This window comes from Pan paniscus, chromosome 3, assembly GCF_029289425.2.
Source record: "Pan paniscus chromosome 3, NHGRI_mPanPan1-v2.0_pri, whole genome shotgun sequence".
Classification (NCBI taxonomy): Eukaryota; Metazoa; Chordata; class Mammalia; order Primates; family Hominidae; genus Pan; species Pan paniscus.
Genome location: NC_073252.2, coordinates 146,129,488 through 146,141,645, shown reverse-complemented (window position 1 = coordinate 146,141,645; position 12,158 = coordinate 146,129,488). Strand labels below are relative to the sequence as shown.

Below are 12,158 nucleotides of genomic sequence, written 5' to 3'. Positions count from 1 at the left end.
GTGTCATATAATTAGCTGATTTAGAAAGAATAATATTTTATTACATTTTTTATGTTTGATCCAGATCAAACAATGTTTACTGGGTTTCAGAATACGTTGTTTTTAATTTGAGTTTGCAGCTCAATTTGGATTAAACTTGATCAGGACAGGCTATTCCATTTATTTTTATACTTTTATCTTAAAAGGATAGCTTGGAAAGGATCTTAGCTATCATCTGTTGAACCTCTTTTTGCTGAGAATTATGGCCCAGAGAGGAGAGGTGATTTTGCAAAGGTTTCACCAGTTAATGGCGGAGCTAGAACTAGAGCCCAGGCCTCCTTAGTGAGCCTCCATTCCTGTCTTTGATCCCTGCATGTTTGGCCTTCAGTTTGGGCTTTACATGCTATGTATAGATGTTTGGTAAATTTATTATTCTCTAAAGTTGAATTTTGACATACAAATCACTAAACATGCTTTGTATTTTAAAGACATTCAGTGTCTAAGAAGAAGGTGAGTTCAAGATCTGCCTCCCCCCATTTTGTGGTATGTATAATCTAAATGTGTTTCTTAAAACTGGATGCAAACAATTTCCCAACCATGTGCCATCTTTTAGTTTCAAAGATAACCACATGATAGTGTGTCAATAGAGACTCGAGTTTTCCAAACCCATCTATTTTTGTGACCTGTCTCTTGTGTTAATAATGCATATGTTTGCAAGACAGCTGGCTGAGCTTTTGACAATAGTCTGTCCCTGGATTCTTTTTTTCCTCTGTGCAAAGCTAAATGAACCATATGGGAATTGAACTGATAACCTTGGCCTCATTAATTTACCTTCTGTAAAATTGCCTTTTGTAAGTTTATGTTCTACTGTAATGAGATTAGGAGTGTGATTTCATTCCCTCAATAAATAGTACCAACACTGGGCTAAAGGTGTTGGGAACACAGAGATGCATACAATAAAATTTTTGCCCTCGAGGGATTAGGATAAGTGCACAAGTCACTAATACAAGAGCAAGAGTGGTAACTGCTAAAGGAGAAGGATTAGCAAAATGTGAAGGAGTTACGAGAAGGGAGAGTGGTACTTCATGCTGGGGGAACATCAGGGCCCTTTAATGATGGACAGGGTTTCCAGTGGGAGTGAGGGAGAGGAAATGCTAGGTCCTGTAAATGGTGGTTGACCAGAACACTTCAACAGGGATGTTGGCATGTGCTGAGCATAAGGTTAAGCATTATGATTAGACCCTGAAGGAGAAGACTGATAATAGGGAGAAAGACTTTAAGTGTCCTACTAAGATTTTTGTTTATGGTGGCATTCGGAAGGGATGATTGAAGATTTCTAAGCATAGAAGTAATACAGTCAGAACCTTTATCTTCAGATTCATTTGTCAGCAGTCACTGTAGAATGAACTGGAAGGAAAAGCTAGAGTTATGGAAGAACCCTTGGGAAGTAACAAGGGCCTGAACCAGTGTTACCAACAGTGGGATGCAGAGAAGCTATGTGAGAGTTTGCAAAGCTGGACTGAGCAGGACGTGGTGGTAACTGATTAGATTGGATAGTTGAGGGAAGAGTACAAGGTTTGAACCTGGGTAACTAGCAGATGGCAGCACTCTTTCACAACATCAAAATCTGGAGAAAGAAAGTAAATATTGTTTTGAGCATGATATGCTCAAGAAGCTAATAAGGCAGACTTGAAATTGGAACACGGGGTAGAGGTTAGAGCTGGCTGTAAGGATTTGGAAAGTCATTCACCAAGCGAGCTGTTTGAAGCTAGGATTGTGGATGAGATCATTAAGGGATAGAGTATAGAAATAAGAAAAAAGGAATGAATGCATAAGGGTCATTCTGGCAGGGGCTGTCAGGGAGTGGAGATGGTGGCGGGGAACAGAGCAAAGAGAAACCAGAAGATCAGCTAGGAAGCTTCTGCAGAATCCCAGGTAAGAGGTGTTGACAGCTCGAAGTAGATGGTGCTGGAGGAGTGTTTGGAGATTGATCAGAATCTGAATATGTTCTGTGGATAAAACGAATAAAATGTAACAGATTCAGGGCTGGGGGTGTTGTGTGAGAGAAAGAGAAGAGTCAGAGACAAGTCCGTGCTTTTTAGCCCAAGCACGGACTCTCTGCCTTAATCTAAACATGGTGTTCTCCTCATGCAGGTGTCTATGTTCCAATTTCCCCTGTATATAATAACATCAGTCCTATTAGATTGGGGTCCACCCTATTCCAGTATGACCTCATCTTAACTAATTACATCTGCACAACCCTAATCCCAAATAATGTCACATTACAAGGTACTAAGGGCTAGGACTTCAGCATATGAATTTTGGGGGGACACAGTTCCACCCATAGTAGTTGCCGTTAACTGAGAAGAGGATATCTGTGAAATGAACACGTTTGGAGGCAGGGAAAGATCCGCAAAGTTTTGCCCATGTTAAGGTTGAGGTGCGTGTTAGACACCCAAGTGGAGATACCACGTGGGCAGTTGAATAAATGGGTCTGAAATTCCAGGGAGGGGTCTGGGCTAGAGATAAATATTTGGAAGTTGCCAGCATATTGGTGATATTGAAAGCCAAGAGACTAGATGAGATCACCGAGAAAGTAAGTTGGGATAGAAAAAGAGGAGAGTTCCAAAGACTGAAGGTAAGATCCCAATAAAATAGTACTGGGATCAAGGCCCACAGAAATGTCGAATAAAAATCCCACTTATGCTTATAGTTGCGAAAAAGCAATTACATTTTCATGATGATTTTAAGTTATATTCTAAATATTTACAAAGCCGTGGCGTTTTCTTGTGAAGTGTAAGATGAGTCAGACAGGGTATGGATTAAGTTTTACTGGCTAATATGTTGAAGAAGTTACTGGTGCTGAAATGGAATGTTTTGAATGCCATAAAGAAGTCAAAGGATACCAATAAAAATAATAAAGAGCACTTTTCTCAGAAGGAGAAACAACTTTGGAGAACATTATTTCAGTCCTTGATTTAAGAAGTCATTTTCTAGAAAGGCAGTTATGCTCTAAGCAGCTGTATAGCTTGTTCTTTCCTCTGTTTTTCGTGAGAGTATAGTTCAAAATACTTTAAACAAATATTAACGCATTATTATCACATTTTAGCAGACTTGAAAAATAAATCTTCACTGTAACATAACCATTTTAGCCTTTTCATTGACATTTTTCCATGTTTCTGCTGTTTGGCTTGGAGGCAAAAGCTTTGACAGCAAGGTGATAGAAGTGACATACAGCAACTCTATCCAGTTTTCTGAGCCCATCCAGCTCCCATTTCTCTGAGCCCCCTTCTGCACATTCTTCCACCTCTGCCCCCTTTCTTACTCTGGCTCTCACCTAGTCATGCTTCAAAACTCAGGTTAGCTGTCACATTTCGGGAAGTGTTTTGTAATTCCTTTATTCATAGTGTGCTGCCCCCGTTACCCTGCACCGTAGCGCTGACCGTAGCGCACCATAGCGCTGACCGTAGCGCACCATAGGGCTGACCGTAGCGCACCATAGCGCTGACCGTAGCGCACCATAGCGCTTACCGTAGTGCACCATAGCACTTTCCCCAGTTCTACTTTATGAAGTGTTGCTACTAGATCTTCATAATAGTTTATGCCCCCACCAACTTTGAGGACAGAGACTGGATTTTTGTATTTTTTCTCTTGGTATCTTGCACAGGACCTGCAGGTAAATATTCAAGAAATGTATGTGAACTGCAAATTGAAAAATCAACTTGTTTGCTTGCTTGGTACATATGTAAACTGTCACTGAACTATGATTCCTTACCAGAAGTTAAAACATTTTGTTTAGGGAGTGTCATCAACTAACACAGTACTATATAATATATCTTGAAAAGATTCCCCTTAAAAAGTATTCAAACAGATTGTTGCCTAAAGGGTTACATTTGTCCCTAAAAACTGTTTCCCAGAGAGCCCTTCAGTTTCTTACCATGAAAGATACCTGAGATATTTACCCTGTTTGGTTTTTTGTTTTATTATTGGCTGTGTCCCTTCAAATTAGAAAGCAAAATGAAATAATTAGAACACATCTATATAAGATAACATGAAAAAATGCGGGAGCTTAGAGGGATAAAATTACTGGCAGTTGAGACAAGATAACATTTTTTTAAATTAGTGGATTATTTTGGAAAGGGGAGGTTTAAAATTTTTTTGGCATAATTGAGATCTGTGAGTCTGAAGAGTGTTGAGTAATATTATAGTAGCTCTTTGATGCAAAAATAAAAGGACAGCAAATACATCCCTGATGACTTGGTTCAAGATTCTTTGCCCTGCCCACTTAAAGTGCAAATAATGTGGTTTTTTGATAAACCTTCTCCAAAAATAGGAAAAGAAGGAAAGAGATTTACATTTGATTATTTCTTATTTCTCAGTACTGAGAAGAGGCTTTGCTACACAATAACCTTGATAGCATTGCTCCACTCATCGGGTTTTACCTTTATTTTGCTAAGTCACATAGTATGTGGCCATTACACACCGAATTCTTGTATCGAACCATGATTATTGACAAATTTTGAGCTAAGCTGTGCAGCATGTTAAATGTGCCTTTACGGTGTAGTTATTTAAATCTCAATTTCTTTCCCCAGCTCTACTTTACGAAGTGTTTCTACTGGATCTTCAAGACCTTCAAAAATATGTTTGGTGTGTGGGGATGAGGCTTCAGGATGCCATTATGGGGTAGTCACCTGTGGCAGCTGCAAAGTTTTCTTCAAAAGAGCAGTGGAAGGTAAATGTTCATGTGGGTGTTCCTTTTACATATTTTTTCCTAGTGTGTAGTTTACTTGTACAGCTAATGCTATAGCATTATTGGGAATTCTTCAAAAAGATTTTTGATTTAATCTGTCAGTGATAAACAGTAATAGTGCCTTGTATAAAAACCACCTGGAGATTTTCCACAGAGCAATATTTAATGAGCAAAATTTGAAATTCTGAGCAAGGATCAACCAAAGAGGTTTTTTTGTTGTTTGTCACAGTTTGTTTTTCAGTAAGACTCAGAAAAATAATTCCTTGTCATCGTAAATTTAATTTATGTGATCTGGAATAGAAGTTTTACTAGGCACACACAGAATACATGATTTCTGCCTTTTCTGGGTTTCTGTATAAATATGTGTTTGTGGCAAATTAAAACGTTAATATCAGAATCAAGTCTGTGATTTGTGTTTCATACAGAATAATTTCATTTACCAGCTGGTTCAAGCTCCAGGTCCCTGTGTGAGTCTCACCTTTATTCCTCCTGAAAGTTTCCAAATGAGCATATTAAATGAAAAACCTGACTGAGATTCACTATGCACAGTTAGGCTAGCTTTTGCTTCTGCCCCAAAATCGTACTCCTTAAGGAGAAATGGTCTTTAATTTATTTTTACCTTTCCCCATCCTCACTTATAAGCAGTTAGTTACCATCAGACTTAGACCAGATGGTTTTATTGATGTTGAAAACTATGTCTGGTCAAAGTGTGGAATTTTTGCTATTAGTAAAAGATTCATTGTGTAATGGACAATTACATTCACTAAGGGGCTCCACATGAAGACTCCCTAAGGTTTGTTTCTCAGAGAAGTTTTCTTAGAGATGACTTGGTGCTTCAGAAGCTTAAACATAAGTGGCTTGAATGTTTTCCCTGTGTTTTGCCAGAGACCACAAGGTCATATCTTTAGTTGTGGAATGAAAAAGTTAACCAAGTAATTATTCTTTCTCTTGAGATTGATTTTGCATTAATTGATATTACATGATTTTTACATTATTTACACTATTAATTATTTGGTAGTCCTTAAACCTAGCATTGAATTGGTAAAAGGAGCTCAGTAATTCTTTCTCAGGATTATGAACTCTTGGTTACAGGTGATAGAAAATACAGCAAACTGGCTTAAGCACCAATGGAAATTCATTGGCTCACATACTGGAAAGTCCCAGCATAGGCTTGGCTTCAGGCAAGCCATGGTCTTAAGCCAGGTCGTTAGAACTCAATCCCGCTCGCTCAGTCGCTTGGTTTTGTTCTGGCTCTGTTCTCATGCACGTTCTCTCATGGTGCTGAGACAGCTACCAGACCTCCATTAAAAAGAGGTTTTCTGTTCCTAGCAATTCCTATAAAAGCTCCCAGTGGAATCTCCTCAGATTGAACTTGGCTCACATGCCCACCTCTGCCCCAGTGCCTGTGGCTGGAAAATGTAGTGATCAGATAGGCTGGTTCTGGCTGGAGTCGGACAACCTGAACCATCTAGACCGAGAATGGGGAAGGACGTTTCCCTTAGGAAAATGTGGGTTCTGTTACCAGAAGGCCAATTTTTCAGAAAGTAGGAAAAAGAAATTTGCACAATACTGAAGTCAGTTTGCTTTTGTGAGGCTTCCCCTGCCTCCTTCTCTCTTTCCTTAATTAGATGATTGGTTCAGTAAAAGATAAATAGGTGAAATTTACATCTGGCATCTTTCTAAGGCCACTTTGTGCTTTCCAATGTAAGAATTCCTCTTTCTGGCTCACTTAATTAGTAAACAAATTAAGTGGTATGTCAAAATAAAGTGATGTGGAGAAGGACATTTTGGAGCAGGCAGTTGGCCAGCTGGCCCTACCTATAGATCCACCTTCATGTCAGAACCCACATTTTGGCTATTTGTAGAATCTGCCCCTTCTCTACTTCTGAAGCAAAAGGTTTCTAGAAGTTCTTGCTTAGTTTTTCTTGTTTTAAGTAGTTTCTGTGGAATTACCTAGGGAATTATTTTTATAACTCAGTTATAAACATACAAAAACCTAAATGCAGGTGCAACTTTTTCCTTCATTGGAAAGCTGATCGATCCATGGATAATGAAACTTGGTAAATGCCTTTTAAGACTTGTATTAATATAGTTTATTTTGTATTGATTTGGGAATTAGACTTTAATCATTCACCTGCTTGAAACAATGCTGTTAATTTAAAATCTAAATTTCATGAGAGTAAAGACCTATTTGTTTTTGTGTTTTTGTATTTTTTGTTAGTTTACTCTTTTATCCCGTGTGTATGAGAGAGATTAAATATGTGAAAAAGATGGCTATCTTTATATAAAATATTTTTTAATTAACGAGATTATTTTTATAAAACTTTATAATATTTGTAAAACTCATTTCACAAAATAATGGTATATAGGTGTCATTTTATTTTCCTTTTCTAGATGAAGACATTTAGGATCAAACTTAGTCCACCCAATCTATTCCTAATCCTAAGGCCAAAGTTAGACCCTTACTCAAGTCATAGGACTCCAAACCTACACCTAACCTAAAGTCTGGATTCTAAATCTCATAATATAGCCTTGCTATTTTGCCATATCAGTTCTTGAGTTCATGAAAATTATACCCTATATGTTAGTCTATTCATGCCTCCTTGACTCTAATAAAGGAAGTGATCTAAGCACTAAGAAGGCACAGTTTAGTAGTCTTAGTCTGTGTGTATATATGTGACTTTGTATGTATATACATATATATGTATGGATGTATGTTTGTATATTTAAATATTTACTAAGTTTGTTTTCCAATGTCCCTTGACATCCCTAAGCCCCTCCTTAGATTACAGAAGCAGAGAATTCTGGGCAAAGTGGGTAGAGGGAGCTGATTTGAGGGAAGTCATTTAAAGCTAAAAGGAAATAATGGCACCAGGAACAGAACATGAAGATAATCCCTAGAGAGCAGACAAGAGGAAAAACACACCAGCCTGAGTTTTGAGTTGATGTCCTTAAGGCTTTATGATCTAGAGTGTGTCACCCTAAAGCTTGCTATAATAGCATAGCAGTGACTATGCAGACTGTAAATTATGATTTTAAAGTATAAATTTGTGTGTGTGTGTGCTCTGTTTAATGGGATGTATGTGTGTTCTTATTTTCTTCTTCTTAAACATTTAATATAAAAACACTTAGAACTGTCTTCCAAAATAACTTATTTGCCAATAATGTCAGTTAGTAGCCATATTATTGTACCTTACAAATGGTTTATACGTTTATTTTAAATTTGAATCACTTATTTGCCTTGAAGATTTTCAGAACCTTCCTGTCTTAAAGAAATAATAATAACTTTAAAAAAGGGTTCTCCCTTGTGTTGGAAGCTAGACTGGCTTCAAGGGTCAGAAACCTAGTTTTAATTTTTTACGTCACTCACTAGGTGTGAGATTAAGGCAAGTTATTTAAAACTTCTCTGGGCCTCAGTTTCTTTGTCTATAAATGGAGAAGTAGTGTTGCCCTACCCGAACATTGCTGTGAAAAATTACCTGAAAATGTTTGTACAGATTTTATAAATTATAAAGTAGCACCAAAATACTAGATTATTACTATCCTCTATGAACAAATGCCAAAGTTCCTGGTGATGTTCACGTAGAGAGATGATGTAAATGATACAATCACATTGCGTTGTTAGGTCTTCATTTTTCAGTCCTTCATTTTCCTTTGTTAGATCTTCATTATTCCTGTAATGTTATTTTGTCCCGAGAGCTGCCCTTTGAGGTGGCAAGATCCTTCTAAACTAGCAGTTCTCAAAGGCTGTGTGTGGAGAATGGGGATCTGTGGAAATGTCCTAGAGGGGCTTTTCCAGTGCAGACTGAACTGTTGAGATTTACTCCTGTAACAAGCCTCTGTGGCAGTCCCACAGTTGGGAGTCTCACAGTTGAGAAAATACTGAGAGCCATCAACCAGGCTTTACCTCTTCTGTTAGAAGTTTTTAGAGAAGGCAGAGTCTTATCTCAATAATCTAGCAAGGCTGTGGATATTTAGTAGCCACCAAATAAATGTTTGAATGAATTTCCATGTGACATAAGAGCAATCAAGGTTGGATGACTTCCCCCACCCAGTAAATTGTCAATTGAATTAGCTGAAGAATTTGTGTAGGCCTTTTGACTTCTAATCTGTAATTTCTCATTTTTGTCTGAATTTTGACTTTCTTAGTTTCTTTCCAACTGTAAATTGCCATTAGTTCCATCTCATCTGTGTTTTTTACTTTGTGATTCCTCAGTGAACAGAGTTGTCTAGATTCAGCACACTATTTTATAACCTAATTTCCTTTTTGAAGACTCAGTATGTATGCAGTGTCTGGAAGACACAGCTACCACAAATCTCTAAATAGTTACATGGCTGTAAAAGAGAAAGAGAGCTCATTATTATGTAAAGTCAACTGGATTTAAATTGTTTAAGCAGACCTAAGAGTCCATATTTTGGTAAGGTCAGCCAAATTGTATGATGTCAGTTTCCACACTCACACATTTCCCTTGAAGGAAGAGACTTAGGTCTATATCTTGAAACTAAATGGCTTTAAAAGATACAATTACAAGTTAATCTTGGGGTTTTTCAAATAGGCAATATTTTCAGACAGCCAAGCCTGTGAACGAGTACCTCATTTCTTTTCCATGTAGTTCAGTTCACAGCATACATTTTAAAGATCTTTAAATTTATGATTGTGTATTCTATGGGAGAAAATATTTTTAAGGAAATGTAGTGGTTTATGAATCATTAGTTTTCTTTGGTTCTTTAAAATTAATGAGTAAACTGAACAGTTCCAGAGGAAAGTGTGTTTCACTGTGTCATAAACCACATTATCCCTGTCAATGCTGTGTGTGCACACACTCATGAGCAAGAGGGAAGAACAAGTGAGGGTGCCAGCAGGTGGGAGGTGTGTGTTGGGCGGGGGGCAGTGAGCATTTGTGCCACAAAACAGAGAACTTCATTGTAGTGGACTCAAGCTAAATCAGAATGTTATTAATATTAATATTACATAATAATTCAAATATAGCTATCTCCTTATAGCTGGCAATGTACAGTTAACTGATAAAGTAGGGGGAATAATTTAATGTATATTTATTAGATGTTTTTAATTAATGATTTAAGATACAGTCCCTGGTGTTTCCATGAATCATGTACAGGAAGCTTATGAGCATCTGAGCCTATTGTCACAACCACAATATTTGCTGTGTCAGATATAGGAAACCAAGGACTGTCTGCTTACTGCTTTCTTATGAAACACCTTAAAGATATTTTTTCTTTTCTCCTTTTTCAGAATTTAGGAACCAGGTAACCTGACTCTTTCTAATTATTTACTGTAAGAGCCTAAATAAATACCTACCCAGTAGGTTATATCTATGATTTTAATGAACACTCCTTTCCTCCTTCCATAAGCATAAGGCTGTCGTGCTAATGGCAAATGTTTGCCCAGATTTGTGATATCCCTTCAGTTGGTTGTTATGGGAACACATAGAGCCATGACATTTAGGCCACCCTGAAAGGTCAGGGAAGGTTTCTCCAACAATTGACCCCCATGCTGAATCTTGAGAGATCAGACTTGGCCTTGCTGAGGGACCTTAAGAACAGACTGTTGTTGCACAGGGCACCAGAAGCAATTTTGTGTTACCACTGTATAAACTTTCATATGTGAAGTGATAGGAAGTGAGATTAAATGAGCAGATTGGGACCAGGTCCTGGACTCCAAGGAAGGTCTGAATTCATCCTTAAGCAAAACAGAACCTCTGAATGTTTTCATGCAGCAGAACGATAAGCTCAGTTTTGCATTTAGGATCTGGCTGTTGTGAGGTATACTTGTTTAAATGGTGGCTGTTTTCATCACTTGAGCTAGAAATGACCTAGGATGGACCTATACCAGCGCTATCAGGGATTGAGAGGGCAGGCAGATAATAAGACCATCTGAAAAGTAGCATGGACAGCTCTATATTGGAAGAGAAGAAGCAAAGATCTAGAATGACTCCCCAGGCTTGGCTGCTAACGCCATTCACTGAGATAAGGAATACTGGAGCAGGGGCAGCTTTGAGGGCAAGGGATGAAAGGTTCATTTGCTCAGCAAACATTTACTCAATACCTACTAAATGCCAGGTACCTTTCTAAGCATAGCTGGAGACATCTTGGACAACGATCCCTGCCTTGGTAGAGCTTACATTCTAGTGAGGGGGTGATGAAAAGATTAAGCATAACAGACGAGTTATTTATGTAACATATGAGAAGGTGATTGGTTATGGGGGAAAAAAACCATTGCTAGGATAAAGGGGAGTTGGATGAGGTTTGGTTTAGGACAAGTTTGAAGTACCTATGGGACATTCAGGTATATCTAAGAGGTAGTTGGATATCTAATTTTGAAGCTTGGGAAACAAGGCAAGATTAAAAATAAGGATTTCAGAATCATCATCCATGAAAGTGGATGCAGATGGCCAAGAAATCAGTATTCAGAGAGACAGAGCAGGCCAAGGTTAGAACCTTAAAGAACATAAGTCTAGAACATTGAGTGCATGCATGGCACACGTGTGTGAATAACTAGTCTCCTTCTATTTCCAACTTGCACACAGAAAAGTCTTAGTTACTTTGTCTCTGATGATTCACCATTTTTGCTGAACTTCAGACATTATTGAATCTATGCAGTTTTCAATCCTAGGTTTGATTCTTTATCATTATGCCTTGATTATTATGAATGTTAATCAGCCCAGAGCCCCAAACCAAACATGATATTGAGGGAATCTGGTTTGCAAACCAGTGCAGAGGCAACACCCAGCTTGCAGCAGGTGCTCAGAGAACACTGGTTGATGTGTTGTTGGTAACTACTTATGTGAATGGGGTTCGCCCTTGTTTCTGTCACCATGCCACTTGTTTCTCCAAAGTGGAAAATATGTTGAAGTAATTTATTAGAAAATGATTTGAAATAGGGATGTGTGAGCCAAAAGTAAATTAGTATTATCCAAAGACAGCTGCTTGTAGCTTAAATTTTAAATCAAGGTACAACTTCACATGGCAAATTTGAAAACTCTAAGTCAGGAGCACAGTATGTAATTTTGAAAATTATTTCCCAAGTTTATGTGTTTGTTTACAACCCATCTTGTTCCAGAAAATAATCCAAGGTGGCTCACAGATTTCCATGAGTCAAAATGAAATTTAAGTGAAACAAAAAAAAAAACAACAGGAAGGGAAGATTAGAGCAAGAGAGGGAAAAACTGAGCCAAGAATGGAGATGATATAAAGAATATATGTCTCAAGGCCTTTGTCGAGGCTGGCCACTTATTTGGCACTCAGCTTTCTAGCAGTCAACCCAAAGCCAATGAACAGTCACCTGACTTATGATGTTGTTAAAAACTAGTTTAGGGAATTGCCTGTTTATAAGAAAATTTTCATGAGCTACTTTGGTTTTAATGTGCCTGCTCTTTTCATCTGATTTGTATCCTAAGATTTAAAAAGT

The 12,158-nt window shown here is 37.9% G+C and overlaps 1 protein-coding gene across 3 annotated transcripts in view; it reads left to right on the top strand.

Moving 5' to 3' along the window:
• Positions 1–12,158, top strand: part of NR3C2 (nuclear receptor subfamily 3 group C member 2) — a 366,145-nt gene that overhangs the window by 180,390 nt on the left and 173,597 nt on the right. For 2 of the 3 annotated variants that reach the window (XM_034959228.3, XM_034959227.3), the window contains exon 3: positions 4,572–4,723. In XM_034959228.3, the coding sequence (XP_034815119.1) occupies positions 4,572–4,723 (152 nt within the window). The remainder of the gene's footprint in view (positions 1–4,571; positions 4,724–12,158) is intronic. The other variant, XM_003815857.5, reaches the window with a different exon arrangement.